Here is a 22,693-nt window from a genome sequence, read left to right on the forward strand (position 1 = left end):
TATGAACTATAATTATTGCAAACCTATATTAGAAGAGAGGTAATTACCTGTGAAATATTTAGAACTTCCTTCCTTTCACTCTATTGGCTTGCAAATGGTCTAGCAGAATGGCAACTGGACTTAAGAGTTAGAAGATTTAGGTCCTTAAACTTACTAACTGCATGACTTTGGACAGTTAATTTGTATCTCTGTGTTATTTTCCTCATCTATAAATTCTATCTTCAAAGGATTGTTGACAAGAAACCATTTTGTATACCCTAAGGAATGAACAAAAAAGTATGTGCTCATTTCTATAACCATGCATTGGAATGGTTTTTAACAAGGAATTGTTCTGTGGCACAACATTACACCATCAGAAAAGAAAAATACTACACTACACTAAACTCCAGTATCTGACAGCAGTGACCTCTTGATTATTGCTTGCTAATGTAGAAGAAAGGATTTAGCATCTTTCTACATGACTGCATTCTTTACAACCTAACTCAGGCCACCTCCTATGGTGTACAGTGCCTGAAAATAAGCTGTCCTGTCAGCTGAAAGTTAAATGGCTGTGTCAACATTAGTTAGTCCATCACATTATCTCAATTTTTTTCTCTAAGAATTCTCAGCACAAAAAAAGGCACTGCCTTCCTACTGCTTAATACAAGTTGTTCCTTTTGGAAAAGATTCACCCATAATTATCCTCCTAAAGGAAGTATCCTTGAAACTGGGAGAATTCATATCAGCAGTGTTTTGGTTACAGGGGTCTTTTTATTTGGTACAAACTTTTTAAAAAAAACAAAATTGAGATGTCTTACAGAAACAATACATAATACACTACAAGAAAGATTTTCATTTCCTGGTAATAAAGCCTTAGAAGAACCCATCTATAGACTTGTGACTCTGTAGCTATCTCATTTTCATTCAGTTAAGATTCTGTGTATGAAGAAGTCAGTACTTAATTTTAATGATGCAGTTGAATTTAAGAGATGATGCAGTATGATGAGGGTAGTACAATCAATAGGGACTCTAAACTCTTTTTTCTTAACTATTAAATATGGAGAAATACCTGAGTGGTTTATAGAAGTGATGGACTAGTAATTCATGAATTGCTTCTCAGGTAAGATATTGTCAAGCCATAAGTAATGTGGGAAGAAGAGGGGCAATCTGGAGTGCCCTTACCTGTAAGAACTCCAAGAGTGAGGTAGAGGTGCTTCAGGCTGGTGGCAAATGAACTCAGGATGAGACCAGTGGAGGCAAGCAAGCCACCCAGCATGATTCCCACTTGACAGGATAAGTGATTACTGATAACACTCCCGAGTGGAGCTTCAAAAATAACAATAATTATGATCAACATCAAGGTTTCAAGGGCAATTTGAAATGACAGAAGCTTTGCATCAACAGGATGCGTTACACTAAAATCTCAAAGGATTTTCCAGAACAACAAACTCATCTCTTCGCCAGGAAAGTTGACAAATTCTCTGGGTACTTGTAGTACTTTACATGAAAATAAATTTCTAATATTATTAGCAAGAAATGGCAACACAGGATTCATGGGGAAAATGTTGGGAATGCTATATGTTTAGCCCAAGATTACGCAGAAAAAAACCATCAAAGAGAAAGCTTCAGTGTTTTATCTCATGGTTTGGAGGTAGCAGTGCTTTCCTCATTTGCAAATAAAGCATCTACTCACAAGGTTAATGTAAAACACAAATGAATATATGTAAAGCAATTTATAAATCTTGAAGCACTATATATGTCTACTGGTAGCATTTAGTTCAACTTTTACATTTTGCAGTATGGTGTGAGAAAAGCAGTGGATTTGGAGTAAAGGGATTCTAGATTTGTTTAATATTACCTGTGTAACCTTGGGCGAGTGACTTCATCTCTCAGTGGCCCTGATTCTCCTCTGTACATTTAAGGCACAGAAATGTGCTTACTTCCAGGCTTGTTTATCCTGTTCCCAGGATATTTGTAAAGCACCTAGCACAGTGTCTGGCACAAAAGGGGCACTATATAAAAGGTAGAGATTATTATTGTTATTGTTGCTGTTGTTATTATATCTAATGCTCCTTCCAGCTCCAAATTCTATGATTCTAAGATACAGGGTCAATCAGAAGTCAACTTTCAAGTCACCCAAAACTTCCTTCCCCCAAATAAATTGTTTAATAAGGATATATAGACCTTATAGACCACAATTAATTGAGATTGGAGAAATAAAATTGGAGATTTTATTTATCTTAAGAATTTTCCAAAATATTAATTTTTATCAAATCTATTTTTTGTCTATAGATGTTGGAGGGCATAGTTTGTTAATGACAACTTTTGACATGTCAATATCTAATAAATTAATAAAATTAAAAGAGCTGATGCTTGATATTGCACTTTTGTGATATTTAGTATATGTAAATGATCATTCCCTCTTTAAATTTTTCATAGCACCTTTATTGAACCTCTACTTTGTATTTAGGATGTTCTCTCTTTTGTAATCAAATATTTTTCTCATATCTTAAATTCAAGGTTTCTTCATATCAGAGTCTGTCTCCTTTTTATTTTTGTATCCAGAGTCCTTGACTCAGTACCTTGCATCAAATAGGTGCTTAATAAAGTTTTGTTGAATTAACTGAAATTAGACTATTGCTATGAATGTGGCCAGATCCCAATGTACAAGCCCAGGACTTTGACCCAAAGATTCCATTGGTAAATTTCACCTGCCTCTTTAAAACAGTCCAAAAGATACAACTTCCATTTCAAGGATCTTTACAAGCTTAAAGTTTTGTGGGCTGTTTGTGAAGACTCGGGACAATAAAATTTTTTGACTTTACCTTTACCAAGGCACCTCTGTTATGAAACAATTAGGATTGAAAAGACTATCCCGTGAAAATACAAGTTTGCTTTTCTATTTTCTATAGGACTGAAGTTTAACAGGTAAATGCCATAATTTATGAAGGTACCAACTCTTCTCGTTTGCTAACTGAAACTCAGTCATTGCTCATTATTTCAACTATAGGTAGGCTCAGTACAAAAGTCGATTATCCAGATGTCATTTTAGGGATGTATTTTCTTCTCTGGATTTATTTATTGTTAAAGTGTGATTATGCTGAATTAAATATAGCATACCTTACTGAATGCTATATTGTGGAGTTTCCACTTCCAATTTATTTTACTTAGTTTACTAATGCCTCAAACTGGCATTATGATCATTAACGTAACCAAGGGCTACATAGCCCCAAATAGACCTTTCTTGCATATATGTCTTGCATTAATGGGTATGACTGATATTATTCTCAGAGGTCACAAATCTCAGAGTTGGAAGGGACACCAGAGGATATCTAGTCTAAGATGATAATTAAACAAGTATCCCCTCTTCAACATACCCAACATCTTTTTGGATTAATGAATATATGAATGGAAAAATATTTATGAAGCACTCACCATATGTGTAAAGTACTGCTGAAAGCTATAAATATAAATGGAAAATCAGAAATCACCCTTGCTCTCAAAGAGCTCACATTGTAATGTCTAGAGACAACACATATAGGAAGTTTCAGCCATAAGTTAGGTGAAAAAGTCCCATGATCTTTAGAGTGAAGCAGCAAAACTCACTAGAAATGCTAATATGTTTTAGTGCAGGGGAACCTGACTTCTTCAATATGTATATGTTTATATTTTTCTACAGATAGAAGTGGCTTTGGAGCAAAGGACTCAAATCAAGTAATTCCATAAACTGATAGGGTAGAGATTACATCTGCTAACATTGATCTGAGAAGATCCCATAAGCAAGGAGATCAGAAAGATTGTTTGGATTCTTCTAATAAAACAATTATATGCACCTAGACTGTAATAATATTGTTTTAATCAAGTTAAGCTCATTAAAGCCTTTCAAAGCCACTTTAGTAACAGATATCTCATTTGGTAACATCAGAAATGAGCAAAAGTTTCTTCTTTTACTTATAGGTTAGAGGATTTCTGTATTTCACCACATTCTAAAGTGCTATGAATTACAACATCAGATTTGGAACAGGAAGAGAATGTGAAGGTTTTTGGAAAACAGAATTCCAGATAACAGATATGAAACATTGTAGATCCTTTATTCAAACCAGATTAAAATGTAGTTGATAAAAGCTTAGCAAAATAAATACAATTATATTACAACATAGAATTATATTACAACATAGATAATGTTAATTTGTGGTTGTCTAAGTCAATAAGACCACTTAATTCTAGTCAAATCCTGTTTTACAGATGAAGAACCAGATCACAAAAGCCACGGATTTGAGCATTAGAAGTTATCTCTCAAGTCATTAAGTATAACTCTCTTTTTTCACAGACAAGTAGCATGACATACAGAAATGCAAAGGGACTTGACCCCAAGTCACACAGCAAACTATATGAGGCAATATTTAAATTCAGGTCTTCCTGACACCAGATCCATCACTCTACTTACTATATCATCTAGTTGTCTCAGTTAGAGCCAGGGAAGATAAATCATTTATCTAAAGTCACAGAAATATTAAGAATCATAAAAATATTTGCAATCCTCTAACAACAAATCTCACCAATCAGTTTGCTTTTATTTTTTAATCAGTTTCTATACTTCTCTGATTTTTCAAGGATAAAGGGAACTGGTGCAAATTTATGAAAAATAAGGGTTATTTCTCAATTTATAAATGTTCAAAGGACAGGCCATTTTCAAAGAATGATATCAGTTACTAAAACTCACAGTAAAATGCTTTAAATCCCTAATAATTAGAGAAATGCACATTAAAACAACTCTGAAGTTCTACCTCATACCTACCAAAATGGCTAAATTGGCAATTAAAAAAAAAAAAGAAAAAATGGCAAATGTGAGAGAGATTGTGGGAAAATAGGGACACTAAAGCATTAAAAGTGGAGCCGTGAATTGGTCCACTCATTCTGGAAAACAAATTGGAACTATGACCAAAAGGCTATTGTACATTCTTTGATTCATCAGTACCATAAGGAGATCAAATAAAAAGAAGGACTCATATGCACAAAAACATTTATAGCAGCTTTTTTTGTGATGGTGAAAAATTGGAAACTTAAGAGACACCCATTATTTAGGGAATAACTGAACAAATTAATGGTAAACAAATATGAAAAAATATTATTGTGATATGAAATAATGCAGAGTTAAGGGAACAATATATACAAGGATGACAACTTATAAAGATAATCAACTGTGAAAGATTTAGCAAATCTGATCAATGCAACAACCCATTACAACTCCAGAGAACTCATGATGAAAAATGTAATGTACCTCCAAAGAGAGGATGGACTCAGAATGCAGATTCAAGCATATTTTTTCTCTTTATTTTACTTGGGTTTTTTTCAGAATATAACTAATATATAAACATGTCTTACATGACTTCTTATCTGTAATGGATATTAAGTTCCTTGCCTTCTCAATGGGTGGGAGAGGGATGGAAGAAGGGAGAAAATTTAGAACTGAGAGTAAAACAAAATTGAATCAAAAAAATCAATTACCACAAATTATGGACCCAACAAGCTAGATAGTTTAAAACAATTTGAAGCTCATTTAGTTATATGCTTCAATAAGCTTTATTGAATTAATTTTAAAGCTCATTTAATAATGAACTTCAGATTTAACTTAACATAGTTAAAAATAATAAAATGATATGAAAAAGAGAAGTCAAATACCTATTAGTATCTTACTTTCAAAATAATGGATAAATCAACTCAAACAATTTCTAGCACCAAATCTCCATCTATGGAAGAATCATATAGTCCATATGTTTCTTTCTTATGTATTAACAACAAGACCACCAGTTACTCAGATGATATCTTGCTTATTACGAGGTAGGCAGAGAGGTGGAAAGATAATTATGATGGAAATACTTTACAGGACTCCTTATAGATATCTTATTGGCTGCCTTATCAATGAGCCAAGGGAGAGATTGGAGCAGAGAAGAAAATTTGGAACTTAAAATAAAAATGAATGTTGAAAGATTATTGATCATATTCCCTTAATTAATTCTCATCATAATCCTTAAATATAAGGATAAATAAATAAATATATTTATAAAAGTCCATATTAAGACCTGATGGGAAGTTACTACCAAATACAATTAAAGATAAGTCAGTTCTTTCTCTTTGGAGAGAAACACTCACCACAAAGCATGGTGACACAGTCTACAATGGAATGGATCCATGCTGTTTGTGCATAATCCTGAGCAAAATATGTCTGGAACTCCACAAAAAAAATGGAGATACATCTGAAAAACACAAAATAATTGTTTTATACTAAGGGTTTATCAGGACCCAAAGGTTTAGTGTAATTGATAATTCAAGTCTTCATGGACATGAATTGTCACCTCTGGAAATTCTGAACATGATCACTAGAAAAATCAAAAGTGGACCAGAATTATATACTCATATCAGTCTCTAGCTTTACAAGTATCAAGGACTATGGCTTGGACACAATTAATGAAACTTTCATTGCTCATTTGACTTTATAGCTCAGTTCCAAGTCAACAGAGACTAAAGCAAATTTGATTAATTAAAATAATAACAATATTACATGACCTTTAAAGTTTGCAAAGTACTTTACGCACACCATTTATGTGATTATCACATCAATTTTATATATTTATTACTCAGTGTAATTATTACCTCCATTTTACAGAAAAGAAAAGTGAGACTCAGAGAGCGATTATGCAGTGTCCATGGTTACACAGCTGAGTGTCAGTCAGAGTTTAAAAGACTGAGTCTATCATTCTTTCTTCTGCTCTCTCACAAAGAAATTCATATAGCATTTGTCCTAGCATGAGATACAGTAAGGCAATGAGGCATGGAGATAAGGCAGTATGATCCCTTGGAACTTGTTTTAATATACCTATATCCATCCCCACCATTTTTTTGAGAGTCCATAGCATCCTGGGATAGTCCTTTAAACTTTCATCTTCACTCCCAGATGGAATCATGGAGGATTGTAGCAGTGATCACAGTCTGGGCATAGGGGAGAGAAGTAGGGTAGAGATCTATATAGGAAGAAGATATATATGCTCAGGATGGTGAAGACAATGGAAAGAGAGTGAAGGCAAAACCCAAGTTCCTTTCTTGCACTGATTCCAAGCAATGGCTGTAATGAATTCAGTAAAAATGTTTTTAAAAGGTTTTGCTTCACCCCAGATGAAGTCAATGTTTGTATAAGGTCTAATGCTGGGATTCTATATCCTTCGAGGAAGAAATAAAGTAATGAAAAAAAAACTGATTTCATCTAATTAGAGTTGGTGTGTTGTACACCATGCATGTACACCATGTTGCATAATTTTTTTGATAATTGAACTAATTTCATTTAAAATGCTTTTATAGATTTGAACTTTTAAAAAGTTCATTTTTCAAGCAATCTCCTTTTTCACTATTCATTACCTAAAAGAATGGATGTTACAAAGAATAGAGTGCTATAATTCTGTGGGAAACTTGGGTTTAAATACTGCCCATTTACACTTGCTACCTATGTTATCATGATTAAATGGGCAATTCATTTAACATCTCTGAGTCTTAATTTTCTCATCTATAAAATAAGAATAATAATGCCTCTGGGAGCTCTTTCATGGAGATATGAGAGTGAAATAGATGATGTATATTTGCAAATTTTAAATTGCAATATAAAACTCTGTGTGTGTGTGTGTGTGTGTGTGTGTGTTTTCCTATCTTCATTGTGATTTTATCATTACAAGGAATTCTTGGTGAGGAAACTACTTCTATTTAGCTTGATAACTGTTCTCCAAGTTAAAATCTTACATTGTTGCTTAGGAAATTAAGCAGACAAATGACTTACAGAAGATCACAAAGTCAGAATGGATCAGTGGCAAAATCCGAAACAAGTTGCTCTGATTGAGAGATCATCTGCCTATCCACTATCCCACATTGCCTCACAAATGTCAGATATTTTTAGTATCTAAAATTATTGTCCTTCCTAAAATGTGATGCTCAGAACTAAATTAAATATTCCATATGTGGTCTGATAAGAAGAGAATATAGTAGAAGCTTATATTTCATTTAATACAAACAAAGATCACATTTTTTGAAAACCAAGTGAAAAACTGAGAAAATATTTATTTCAGAACAAAATTGTGCACAAGGGAACGTGAAGCCAAGATGGTGGAGTAAAGGCAGAAACTTGCTGACCTCTTCCCCTTTGAATAATGACTCTAAACAAATTTTAAAGCATCAGAACCTCCCAAAAGACAGAGTAGGACATTTTCCAGCTGAAGATAACTTAGAAGGTCAAAATTGTACACAAGTCAAAAAAAAATCTTGTTTTTCTGGCCAAATTCAAGGTTAATAATTTCCATTAATCCCTTTTCAACTAATTATTTTTCTTTTTTAATCCCAGATGTCTAAATATGGTCTGTTCCCATTTGATTATTTTTAAAAATAGTACTTTTTTTTTTTAGAATTTGACAAACATTATCAAATACGAGTATTTCTACATACAAAGAATAAGAGAACCCTGACTCATTGTGTTTACTTTTTAAAGAATACAATAAATTCAGCATATTAATTACAAAGCTACCTTACTTGTCCTCCTTCTATTCTCTTCTGTTCATTTTTTTGATGTTTCACTGACTCTCTTTCATGGGACTATAAATCTATAATAACCTAATTGTTGTTGGGCCCCATAAGTCATGATATCACTGAGGAACACTCACCAACTCTTATCTTAATTTTTTTTTTCTTTTACACTGAGTCATTTTAGGGAAGTTTTGTTTTTGTGTCTCACAACTTCAAAATTTTTCTTGATTTTTTTTTCACTCCCTCTCCATCACCACACTCAAGATAATCAAGCCAATGAATCTAATAAACATAAACACATTCTAGAATTCAGAGGTTCCTAGCCTATTTTGTGTCCTGGTGATCCAGCCTGGTGAAGTTTAAGGACTCCTCAGAATAATGTTAAATGCATAAAATAAGTACATAATATTTCCAAGGAAATCAATGACATTGAAAAAAATGTGAATTTTTTCTATGCAAATTCATAGATTACCCTGAAATCTTCCCAAGGATTCAATAGGTGATCCCAATTTAAGAACCTCTGGCCTTAATGGACTTGAGAGAAAATAATATTTCAGGAGTAACACTTGACCTATTCACCTAGATACGCAAGAATACTAAGAACAAATTATTTAAAATGTCACTAGTTTATTTGTTCAATATTATAATTTCAGAGAGCATGAGAGGGATAGGGCCATTCTTTTTATATTGCTCTATAGGGGCAAGTACCATAGAGATTTTTCAACAACAACATTTTGGGCTTATGTTTCTAAAAACAAGGAAAGGAAAATAAAAAAAAAAAGAAATGTACATATATGTATATGTATATATACATATACACATATGTATGCAAAAAAACTATACAGATATATACACATATATGTGTATCTTTATGTGAATATGTATGTGTATATTTATGTGTCTGGAAGAATCATCTTCTTGAGTTCAAATCTGACCTCAACACTTACTAGTTCTGTAAAGCTGAACAAGTTACTTAACTCTGTTTGCCTCAGTTTCCTCACCTATAAAATAAACTGGGGCAAAAAATGGCAAGCCACTCCAGTGTCTTTGCCGAATGGAGTCACAAAAGGTTGGATAGAACTGAAATGACTGACCAAAAATTAAAAAAAAAAACCTGAATAACAATGTTTGTATATGTATATGTGTGTATTATGTAATGTATGTATGTATATATATATATATATATATATATATACACACACACACATGCATATATACATACATACATATATATATCTCCTACTTCCAAAATGGGAAGTGTGTGTGTGTATATATATATATATATATATATATATATATATATATGCATGGATATATAGATTTGGGTGGTCATCCCAGCTCTCAATGGTCCAATGTCTGTATCAAGAGCTTGTCTCAAAGCCAGTAAGACCTAAGGGTCAAGTACTACTTCTGGATAAGTCATTTTATTCCTCAGACTTCTAGGGCAGCAATTCTCTAAATTCTAAGTTGCAGAGATGGTTTCAATCTGCACCAATGCGGGAAACCTTCTTATTCAGATATTCCCTACGCTGATGATACCAGAGATCCAGTCCTACTCTATTAGGATCTGTTAGCTGAAGGGATTGGATTTGATGATATCTAAGGTCTGTTTTAACACTAATACTCCCTGTCTCTAATTCACTGATTGGCCTTCATATCTCCATGTTGCTTCTCCACAGTGTTTCACAACTGGCCACTGTAAGAATGATCTTTGAAAGCAAATGATGTGATAATTGGGTGACTATGATTTGAACTAAAGAAACTGTAGAAAAACTTCTCAGGAAGTAACAACTCAGAAACAATTTATAACAATTCTTCCATCATTAAAAAAGGACCATATTCTTTAGCAATTCTGGATGTCATTTACTTCATTTTCCCCACCTACATATGGGGATAACCCTACTTCACAAGAATGTTGTGAGGAACAAATTAAATAGTCTATGCAAAGTTCTTGGAAAACCTGAAAGTGCTCCTTAAATATGGGCTCACTATTTTTATAATTTCAACCAAGAAAGAGCTTCTGCAAAAGGTGGACTAAAGAGATACCTTAAAATTAGTGTTGCTTTTCAAATAACATCCACCTCCAAAGGAGTGAGTTGACAATTAGACTGATATTATCACTCAGTCAATAAATATTTATTAAGTTCCAACTCTGCCAGGACCCTTGCTAAGGATTCAAAAAAATACAATGGTCCCTGCCCTCAAGGAGCTCACAATTTAATAGAAGAGAAAAAAGCTAACAAATATGTTCAAATAAGCTATATACAAGATAAATTGAGAATTATTAAAATAAGGAAGGCACTAAAATTATGAGAAGTTGGAATTATGTAGAATTTGTGTAGAATATGAAATTTTAACTGGTATTTAAAGGAAGCCATGAAGCAAACACGAGAAAGAACATTCCAGGAATGGGGAATATCCAGGGAGCAAAGAGATGGAAAATCTTGTTCATAGTACAGCAAGGATTGAAACATTTACAAAGTCAGTCCTATCACAAACCCCTTTTATAGATAATGATTTTTTTTTAAATTCAGTATGTTGGAACCAAGAGAGGAAATACACTGTCTTAATAGTTTTCCATAACTTTAAAATTACATGCATGTTATACTCTGAAGTATTTCAACAGCATGTTCATATAAATGAGATCACAGATCCATTGGAGTATTGACATTACATTAAAACAAGATATACTTATAGAAAAATTACTTATCCTCTATATTGGCTCAGACCTTTTTGTCTGTGTCATCTTATTCAACAAAAACCGTAACTGATTTAAATGAAACATTATGCCTGAATTTTAGATTAAAATGCAGGAATAATGGTTGTTTGTTTTAAGGAAGGAGAAAAGACACAAAATTTAACTAGATTAAAAGAGGAAACATTCCCCCACAATTTGAAAACTACTGGTCATTAAAAATAGGTGTTGGAAAACTTTAACTCATGGATAGTATCTGAATTTCATTTTAATTTTATCTAACTTCTATAGCTGATACACAGTAACAAAGGAGGGCTCATTTCTATCTATAGTTATAAAGATACAATATAACTTCCCCAAATCAGTGTAAATACTAACATAAAAAGAGGAACCTTTTGGAGAAAGTAGAGTACTTTTTCTTGGTAAAGTAATATTAACTTTGTAGAGCAGGAAATTAAGAATCTGTTTCCATGGAAAATTTTAAAAATATAAAATTCCCATGCTTTTAAAAATTAAGTAAGAATTGAAAAACTTTCTATTAAACTGACAATAGTTACTTATTTTTTAACCTAAATGACTGTATTTTAAAAGATTATTAGTAAATAAGCTAGATCTTTGCCTTTCAGCATTTTTACCAAAAATGAAATCATGAACTATTTCATTCTTCCCCTGTCCCCTACTTCTGACCCTATTATTCTCTTAATTTCTAGAAGCAAAGAATCTCAAAGTTTAAAAGGAAGTGCTTAGATCATCTAGTTAATCAATACCTGAACATGAACCCCTTTTGTAATATCCCAAACCAGTGAACATCTATTTGCTTGAAGTTTCCCCTACATGTAGGAACCATTCTAATCGTCAGATAGATAGTTTTTGTGTTGCACAAAACTCTTTCTTTCTTGGAACTTCTGCTCTTTCTGGGACCAACAAAATTTCTAGTTGTTCTTGCCCAGGACAGCCCTTCAAAAACTGTTGACATTAATCATGCCAAATGATCAATTAACAAGCACTTAACAAGTGCTTTCTACATACTAAATACACTGTGCCAAACTACTGTCCGCCATTAAGTTTTCTCTTCTTAAGCCTAAACTTCCCCAATTCCTTCAGTGGATCTTAATAATATATAGTTGAGATCCCTTTCTATCACAATCACCCTCCCTCTGAAATGTGCTATACAGTTTATCTCTCCCAGTGTAAAATGTCTAAAATGGAACATAATGTCCCAGATGAAGTCTGAACAAGGCAAAGTACAAAAGGGAATATATGTTTGCATACATATGCCTAGATGTATACATATACATATCTAGTTATCCAGGGTTCCTTGCAGTTTTGAGTTTCCTTGGAAAGAGAATTAGCAGTAAAGTCCAAAATAAATTGTAAGATAAGCAAATGTTTTCCCTCTCTTCTGCATTAGACTTTCTTATTGAAGAATACGTCAATATACAAATACTTACTTCATGTACATACCTGTATATGTAGACATATATAGTTAAGTATACATATCTGTATGTACATATATGCATACATATTTCAATGTGGTATGAAATTTTATTACTTTTTTGCCTCTTAAATCCAATAAATGATTAATTACTTGCACATACTTGTATATGTAGACATATATAGTTAAGTATACATATCTGTATGTATATATATATATGCATACATATTTCAATGTGGTATGAAATTTTATTACTTTTTTTGCCTCTTAAATCCAATAAATGATTAATTACTTCACTTATAATTCCACTTCCACTTCCAAAGAAGATTGTCGGAAATCATCCAATTCTACATGTATTCTTCCAGCATTTTCTCTACCATCTTGGTTCTGCTCTTGTACATTTGTTTTCTATGGGATAGGAAAATCCTATCCAAGTATGCAGACAGAAGAAGATACAGGGTTAGTGTGTTCACTTTCTAGCTCTATCCTATTCCACTCTCTTATCACGCATTATGTTCAATGACTTTTTTAATTACTCTAGAGTGGGAACGATATTGTGGGAAAATATTTCTACATCCAGACCTTTGTATAAACGTATGAACTTCATTCTCTCTCATCTCTGAAAGGGTGAAGCACTGGAGAGCATGAACTTCACATCCTGATGTTTTTAGGAAGATACTTCAACTTCAAAACCAAATGAATTGTTTCAACCCTCTTAATGATTGCTTATTACCCTTGTCAGCTCAGTCAGGTCATTTACCTTCTCTAGGTTTCAGTTTCATCATCTACAAAACAAAGAAATTCAACTAGATGATATTCAGGGTCCATTGCAATTTTGAGTTCCGTTGGGAAGAAATTAGAAGAAAAGTCCTCAACAAAGTTGTAAGATTAGGAAATAGCTCCCCTCTTCTTTGTGCTAGACTTTCCTATTGAAGAATGTTTTACTTCATCAAGTGAGGATGTATTCAAATTATCATTAGAGTAAACTCATTTCATTGTCAAGGATACATCCGATCAAAAGACAATAAAAACTTCTATTTGAAATAAAGCACCAGTAGGGAACACAGTTATGTGACTTATTATAGTAGCCTGAATATATACATATATATGTGTGTATATTATCCTTTTCTTTAAAAAATGATATATGTATTTACATATATATGCATATATTAATGTATATATTATACATATACTATGATATACATACGTTACATATGTGTCAGCCTTTTTCTGGGTCTCCTTTTCCCATACTTGTCTTGACTTTTGAATAGAATATCTCACTATTCTTTTTTTTTCTTTTCTTTTCTTTGCTGAGGTAATTGGGGTTAAGTGACTTGCCCAGAGTCACACAGTTAGGAAGTGTTAAGTGTCTGAGATCAAATTTGAACTCAGGGCCTTCTGACTTCAGGGTTACTATTCTATTGACTGCACCACCTAGCTGCCCCTATTCTTATTTTTTTCAAGCAGTTTTTTTTTTCACTAAAAAAATTCACTTGAGAATATGAGTCCAGAGCTGCATTTTAAAATCAATCTGAGTTCCCCTTAAAGATCATTAAAAAATTTCAATTTAAGAAATAATGAACTCAAAGAAAGGAACTTTCAGAAATTATCTTATATATGAATTTGTCTCAACAACTTTATTCCTAATTTATCACAGAAAGCAAATGATTGCTTTACTATCTCTTAAAGCTATTTTTAAGGAGCTCTGAGAGACTATGTGACAGGTCACTTTTTTTTCTTTGAACCTCCATTTACTCATCTGTATAATGAGAGGGTCAAATCTGATGATGTTTAATGGATCTTCCATTAAACCCAAGAACATGCACTTTTTAGCAAAGAAATAACATAAAAGTTATTAGTAATTAAGGAGTTTATTCCCTCAAACAAACAACAAACAAAAGCAGTTTCCTCATTGGGTTAACTAATAGGGGAGAAGGACATTTAAAACATCTTTAAAAACCATGTGAATTGCTAATGAAAAAAAAATATCTGAAGAAGCCTCAAAACCCTACAAGAAAATTAGTTTATGGATTGGCTGGCTGGGTCAAAGAATCAGCAGATCTAGAGGGGGGAAAAGACAAAAACATTTAGGAATCAAGGAATTTCTACCTACCTTGTGACTGCCCTGGTGCAGATGGTGACAAGGAAACAACCGGCCACAATCATCCAACCCCACCCTCCATCAGGTGGGGAAATGTACAAAGTTCTCTTTGGTGCTGCCATAGTTAGGACCGATGACTTTTATTCTTTGCCAAGTTACTCCAAAAGACTCAGTTTAGTTTTGAAGATGATTTGCTGTTCCAATGAATTCCTGTTGGCATTCAAGGGTAGCATGGAATGCTACCTGGCACATTGGTCACTGGCCATCTGAAATCAAAATTATGCATGGTTGCATTTAATCTTTGAAATAAATTAAAGCTGAATTTTTCCTTGCATCTTTCCTATGTGCTATAATATGTATTTAGTTATTGCACCAAGGAGAGGCAGTATGGTATAGTGGAAAGTGCACTGGCATGAAAGACTAGAATCAGGATTCTAGTACTGGCTTTTGCTAACTACTTGAGCAACTAAGCAATTACAACCTTGAGCAAACTTTAGTTCCATGGTTTTTGGCTTCCCTCTCTGAGATACCAGAAGGAAAAAGACAGGATCATTGATCTGCAAGGTGGAAATATAATAGCTGTTATCGCTAACTCCAATGAGAGCACCATCCTACTCCTAATTTACAGCTGCCTGTCAGCAGCAGATAAGTGCAAGAAGGACCTGGGGATGGCTATTTAAACTGTGTCTTCATAGTAGACATCATGGAGTTGCATAACTTGCAGAGAGAGAGAGAGAAAAAGGGAGACTCCTCTTTTTTTGGAAGAGATTGTGGCTCTAATTACCCAGGTGATTTTCCCTGAGTGTTGGTATTTATGTGGGGGACTAAGGGAAAGAAGGCCAAATGCTTTGGGTTATGCTATGAGCTGATTGAGATCTTGGACACAGAATGTGCCAATTCAGCCAGGAGAGGATCGAATCTCTAAAGACACAGAACTATTACTATGATGGAAACTTTAAGGGCTTCTAACATCTTCCAAAGTGACTTTATTTTTCTAATAATATTTATCTTAGCATTATGATAACAAGGGGAAGTATTCTTCATGTATAAAAATGTTATGAGTTCAATGTAAAATTGAATACCAAGCCCAAAATGCACTACCATTGGAAATGACAATTAAAGGCTACAACCTTGTGAGGGTTGAAAGATCAAGAGAGAACCCTCAGGTCTAAAAGGGGAAAACATGCTGGATTTTGCAGTCAGGGGTAATGTCACATCTGGGTGTGAAATTGGTTCCCAAAAGTTCCCCACATAAGATCCCCCCAACATATTAAAGGCATTCCTTAATTTTTCCCAACACCACGAGGCAAGAGTAAAACTTTTACTGCTCTGTTCTACTGTTGCCTCATTATTAATCAGTTTTTTTTCTGTCTTCCAATTCTTTGATAACATCCAATATACTTCTGTCTTTCTTTAAATTTCCTCATTCATTAAATTTTGCAATATATTCATATTCACAATGTTCCTTTCCGATGCCTTTTATGTGACACTCACCTTTAGTTATTTGGAGACAGTATAATTTCAAGCCTCACTGTCAAATAGCAATATTGATAAGATCTTTGAACTAAATTTATGGAAGATTAGAATCAACAAAGGTGCTTTTCAATTTCTCCAAAATAATCCAATATGTTCCCCCTTTTCTTTTCAACTCTAAGTCTAACTCATTATTCTTCTTACTCTCTGCACCAGATAATTAAACTGTAGAAAAGTTCTCTGGGATATCCATTCAGATTCATATTGAAAATGTACAAGAATGAAAGTGTACAAGACTAGTCTCTCCAGTGGAGATAGGCAGATGAAATTCCTTTAAATGCTTAGACATCTCTTCCAAGAAATTCTGTGATATCTTATGGCTTGATAAAATCAATGCAATGTTATCCACAAATGAGCATCTGAAAAACATCAGGGGATCCCTCCTTGACCTGGACTCTGTGTTGAATCTCCTCCATTTCCATCACTTTGACAAGCACTTTTGACAAGAGCATGAATTTATCTCTCCTTTTCTCACCTAATGTGTATTACAGGAAGATCTCTGGATAAGTTAATTTCTGTTGTTATATTTTCCAAGAAACCATGAAGCTTTTGATAAATGGATGGAAGACTCTATGGCATTGTATTCCACCCAATCAAAAATTTTTTTCATAATCCACAATAAACATAGTGTGGTTACAACATTCTCTAATTTTTTCACTCAATTGTGATATGGTAAAAAATTGATTTATTGTTGAATATTAAGCCTTCTTATTCCCTATTAAATATCTTTCTTAAAGAAGCCCTCAAATCAATATCTAATTGCCCTTCAAAATTTGTATAGATGGGAATTTAAATGTATTATTGTTGTTCAGTTGTTTCAGTCATGTCTGCCTCTCCCTAACTCCATTTGAGCATGTTGTAGTCAAAGTTATTGAAGTATTTGGCCATTTCCTGTTCCACCTTATTTTGCAGATGAGGAAACTGAGGCAAACAGAATTAAGTGACTTGCTCAGGGTCACAAAACTACTAAGTGTCAGAGGCAAGGTTTGAACACATGAAGTTGAGTCTTCTTAATTCCAAGCCCAGTGCTCTATCCATTATGCCATCTAACTGCTCCCAATTAGACATACAGACCAATAATTATTGAGGTTCTTTGGTTATTTGTGTGTGTGTGTGTGTGTGTGTGTGTGTATACAATCCGAAATGACTTCCACAATTCTAGTATTTCCCCCTCCTTTAGATATCATGTGTATTAATCTCTCAGTGTCCTTCCAATCGTAACATCTTCAGCATGAAATCTCCTTTATCTAGACTTGAGCCAATCCATCTGATTTTCTAGCCTTTGTTCTCCTTAGTGCTATTTCTGCTTTCTATGTAAGTATCCCAGGGACAATGATATTAAAAGTCCAAATATGGAAGTTTCACTATACTTGATAAAGAAAAGAACTAATTGAAATAGTTTTTGCAAATCTTCTCTACTGTTTATCTGTCTGTAGTCTTTTTTTCCTCTTGAAATGACCTTGAGATGACTTTTACTTATCTTAATATCTTGTCAAATATGTTTTTTAAAAGTCCCTTTAATGTTCCTCTCTTCTTTGTGAAGTGTTATCTCTAATAATCATAAAGCATTCATCTTCAGAGGATTTTACCAAAAAGTTTATATTTTAACCTGGTAGTGTCTTCAATAATTATCTCTTTTCACTTGACAAATAAATCAAATTTGCTGATGAAGATACTTTCTGACTTTTTTCATCTTTAATTAATATATCAAATTTTTTATAATTTATAATTTATATCAGTTGAACTTATGGATGAAATTATTACAGTCGGTGTTAACTATTTCTCTTGTCTATTTTAGAGGTAGTTTGCTGACACAGTAGATAGAATGGTGGACCAGGAGTAAGGAAGACCTGAGTTCAAATCTAATCTCAGACATTTACTTCTTCTGTGACACTGGTCATCTAACCTCTGTCTATTTCAGTTTCCTCAACTGTAAAATGGGAATAATAATAGGACCTACCTCCCAGGTTTGATGTAAGGATCAAATAAGATATTTGTAAAGCATTTAACACTTGGTAGGCACTTAATAAATACTTGTTTCCTCCTTTCTGTTTTTCAATTTTTTTTTTAATAGTTCATTTAAATAAGTCAAAGTTAGAGCTTTGTAGGTAGATGTTAGAGCTTTATAGGTAGATGTCACATGTTTTTTCTCATTACTATTCTGGTTTATTATAAATTCTTATCTTAGCTCTGACAAGTCAATGATTTGACTGTATAGAACTAGACTTAGATGTATATGTATTTCAATATAATGCAGCTATATGTGCTATGAATTAGGCCCAAGAGTATAATGATGACTATCTATTCAACTATCTATGCATATATATCATAAATAATGGGGTTCTAGTTCATGTACAAACCCCATATGCTTTATTTGGTTGATACATCCTCTCCATGTAGTGATCATTTGAGAACTTTCTTCCAGGAGAATCATGATAATTTATAAAGGAAATTCTTTGTAGATGTATATACATCCTAATTCCATGGTTAACCATGTGGTAAAGGGGAGGCTCTTTGAAGGCATTTAAAACAGACATGAGCATCCACTATGACAAACTTTACCTCATTCTTTTTTTAGCTTCAGTTGATAATTCCTCACCCTGGAGCACCTAGGAAGAGACCAGGCTGACCAGGAGAACCAGAGTTGGAAGGGAATCACAGGATTCTGGGAGTTGGAGTTCAGACTTTATTTTGTAGCCAGCAGAGAAGAGCATTAATCCCCTAAGCAGCAAATTTTGGGAGTAACTTTTGGGACCATATCCCAGCCAGAGCTGAACAAGGACTCATCCAGTATTCATGATAATTTTAAATATGAATTTGGTAAAACCAATACTATTTAGAAACTAAACTAAGATGGAGGAAGGAGAAGAAAGTGAACTAAAAGTACATTTATTCTTGCTTTATCTTTGAAGTAAATATCCTTTTGTAAACACCAATTAATATTAAGTGGCTGAATAAAACTGATGTATTAGTTACAAGTCCCTAACAATGGGAAGAACACATCCAGTGGGGACCTGAACAAATGTTGGAAAAGAAGGGATACTTCAAACCTCTCGAAGTACTCTGAGGAGAAATTATAGTATGCTTCACTCTGGAAGTAAGCCAGAGAATACACTACCCTAAAACACCTGCAACTTCTCTTTTAAATCAAGCCTAAGGTCCTAATTCATGCAAAGTGATCATTTATATCCTTTTTAAGAATATTTGAATCGGGAAAAATAACACAGTGCAGTTATTGGTGATCTTTAAGAGTCAGGAAGGATAGAGTTAAAGTTTTGCCTCCCACATGTACTAGTTGTTGGTTAAAACACTTGACCCCCTTTTAGTAACTCAAGATAAAACTCTAAGACTATTAATTACAAACAATCTGCTCATCTGTACCAGTGGTCAGAATTTTTGTACTGAGGAATTACCTACACTAATGAAATCACAGAGACAAACTTCAACATATACTTCCCCCACTAACAAAATAAAACCAAGAATCTAGGCCTATCTATCACCAAATTAAACTCAGATAATGCAAAAGTAGTAGAACTTTAAATGGTTTTGAAAAGGGACTCAAAACAAAGCATTTTTCCTTAGTTTATTAAATCAATTGGCTAAGCTTATGTAAAGTTTTACTCCCTATTTTGTGTTTTTATTTAATTATTTGTCTTTGTTGATAATTATCACAGTTATGTTTCAAAAAAAAACCCTTGCATTAATAATTATTGTTCATGGGCAAACTGAACCAATATAATAAAAATGACAGCTCTACCTAAGTTAATTTGTTTATTCAATGCCAAACCAATCAAATTACCAAAAATGTATTTTCAAGCCAGAAAAAATAAAAACAAAATTCAACTGAAAGAACAAGAAAAGTGACATAACTGTGCCAGATCTTAAACTGTATTATAAAGTGGTAATTATTAAAACAATCTGGTGCCAGTTAAGACATAGAGTGATAGATCAGTGGATTAGATTAAATACACAATATGCATTAGTAAATGACCATAGTAATCAATGTTTGATAAACCCAAAGATCCATGCTTTTGGAACAAGGAAAACCAGAAAATGGTTTGGAAGAAATTAGATATAGACCAACACCTCACATTGTATACCAAGAGAAAATCCAAAAGGATACCTGTTTTAGACATAAAGGTTAATACCATCAGCAAATTAAGGAATCATGGAATATTTTTCTTGTCAGATGTTTGGATAAGGGAAGAATTTATGATCAAATAAGAAATTGAGGATATTACATATGTAATTAATTTTTATTGTATTAAATTAAGAGATTTCTGCATAAACAAAACCAATGCAGCCAAGATTAGAAGGAAAATCAAAAATTTAATTGAAAATTTTTATAGCAAGTTTTTCCAATAAAGGCTTCATATCTTAAATTGTGAAGAAGTGAGTCAGATTTATAAGGATATAAGTCATCCCCCAATTGATTTAATGGTCAAAAGATATGAAGAAATCAAAGTTATCTATAGACATGTGAAAAAATGTTCTCAATCACTATTGATTAAATATTAAAGAAATGTAAATTATGTAAAAAATGTAAATTAAAACAACTATGATAAAACATCTATCAGATTGGCTAATAGGACCAAAAAAAGAAAATGATAAATGTTAGAGATGTGGGAAAATTGAGACACTGCTGCACTGTTGGTGGAAATATAAACTGATCCAACCATTCTGAAAAGCACTTTGGAACTATGTCCAAAATGCTACAAAACTATGTATATACTTTGACCCAGCAAGATCACTACTAAATATATATATATCCCAAGAGACTTTTTTAAAGGGAAAAGGTTTTATGTGTTCAAAAGTATTTATACCAGTGCTTTTTGAATGTTATCTTTTTTCCCCTGAGATAATCAGGGTTAATTGACTTGCTCAGGGTCACACAGCTAGGAAATGTTAAGTGTCTGAGATCAGATTTGAACTCAAGGTCTTCCTGAATTCAAAGTTGGTTCTCTATCCACTGTACCACCTAGCTGAACCTATACAGTGCTTTTTAAGGTGGAAAAGAATTGAAAATTGAAAGAATGACCATCAATTGAGAAATGGCTAAACAAGTTATGGTATATGATTATTATGGAATACTATTTTGCTATAAGAAATGATAAACAAGACTTTTTCAGAGAAATTGGAAAAAAAACACAGAAAACGATACAAAATGAAGTACAGAATCAGGGGAACATTGTATACAAAAATAGCAATATTGTATGGTAATCAGTTGTAAATGACATAGTTATTCTCAGCAATACAATGATCTAAGATAGTTCCAAAGGATTTATTATGAAAAATGTTGTCTACCTCCAGGGAAAAAAATTGATAGAGTCTAAATAAAGATTTAAACATGCATTTTTAAACTTTTTTTGGGGGGGGGTTGAATTTGTCCTGTTTTCTTTCACAACATGACTAATAGGGAAATATGCTTTGCATGACTGCACATGTATAACCTATATAAAATTGCTTGCCGTCAATGAGAGGGTAGCAATAAGATAGAGAATTTGGAACTCAATTTTTAAAAAACTTTAATATTAAAACATTTTATATATAAGTGGGGAAAATATTTTAAAGTCCTTTTGTATTATTGAGCCAGTCTTGACCACATAACAAGAAATATCCTGGCTAATTTAAGACATAGAATTTAATAAGACAAAATAAAAATCTTAAGCCATTAACTATAACACATATAACTCATCACACGCAAAAAAGTCTTAGATGTAATGAATAGCAGAGTTTTCTGGCACTGCAAATATAGACATTAACCATGCTGAAAACACCTGGCAAATGCTATAATTTTTTTTCCTTTCACCTTTGACAAAAAAGGACAGACATCACTTCAACATTCTCCACAATTAACCAGCTACTTAGACAATCTATTCCTTTTCTACCTAGCTGCCTGATGCCCAAACTTCTAGATGAAAAAGACTTCCATTCTGCAAAGGCTGACACAGTGAAAAAATCAACCTTGTAGCAGACAATCAATCAATACTTATGAGTGTGAATGGCAATGGGAAAGCACAGAGGATTTTTGCCCTGGATTTTGACGGTAGACTTTATAATTTTCCAAACTACAGTAAAAGAAACCAAGGCAGAGCTCTGAGCCAATGAATCCATGGTCCCCTTTAATGAGTTCAACCTCAATTCTCACTCATAATCTGAGATGCTCTCTTCCTCATTATTTTTATAAGGTTTGATACCTGAACAATTTTAGAGGGACTGTCCAAAATACAGAATTCATTAGTTGATAGATCTTATTTCAAAGATTGAAAATAAAGTATCAGTCAAAAAATAGAATATCAAAAGTGGGTTTCAGGTTGGAAATATGACCTCTCCAATAACTAAATGTCATATGATGGTCATAAGATGGTCAACGGTTCATATTGGATAA

General features: G+C 33.1%; 1 protein-coding gene across 4 annotated transcripts in view; it reads right to left on the minus strand.

Moving 5' to 3' along the window:
- Nucleotides 1-22,693, minus strand: part of SLC16A12 (solute carrier family 16 member 12) — a 117,115-nt gene that overhangs the window by 11,760 nt on the left and 82,662 nt on the right. For 3 of the 4 annotated variants that reach the window (XM_031956017.1, XM_023495322.2, XM_031956019.1), the window contains exons 2-4: nt 14,785-15,038; nt 6,133-6,236; nt 1,162-1,305 (exon numbers count right to left, since the gene is read on the minus strand). In XM_031956017.1, coding sequence (XP_031811877.1) covers nt 1,162-1,305; nt 6,133-6,236; nt 14,785-14,894 — 358 coding nt within the window. In that variant the 5' untranslated portion in view covers nt 14,895-15,038. Of the gene's footprint in view, nt 1-1,161; nt 1,306-1,837; nt 1,992-6,132; nt 6,237-14,784; nt 15,039-22,693 lie in introns of those variants that run through there. The other variant, XM_023495330.2, reaches the window with a different exon arrangement.

Source organism: Sarcophilus harrisii, chromosome 2 (genome assembly GCF_902635505.1).
Source record: "Sarcophilus harrisii chromosome 2, mSarHar1.11, whole genome shotgun sequence".
Lineage (NCBI taxonomy): Eukaryota > Metazoa > Chordata > Mammalia > Dasyuromorphia > Dasyuridae > Sarcophilus > Sarcophilus harrisii.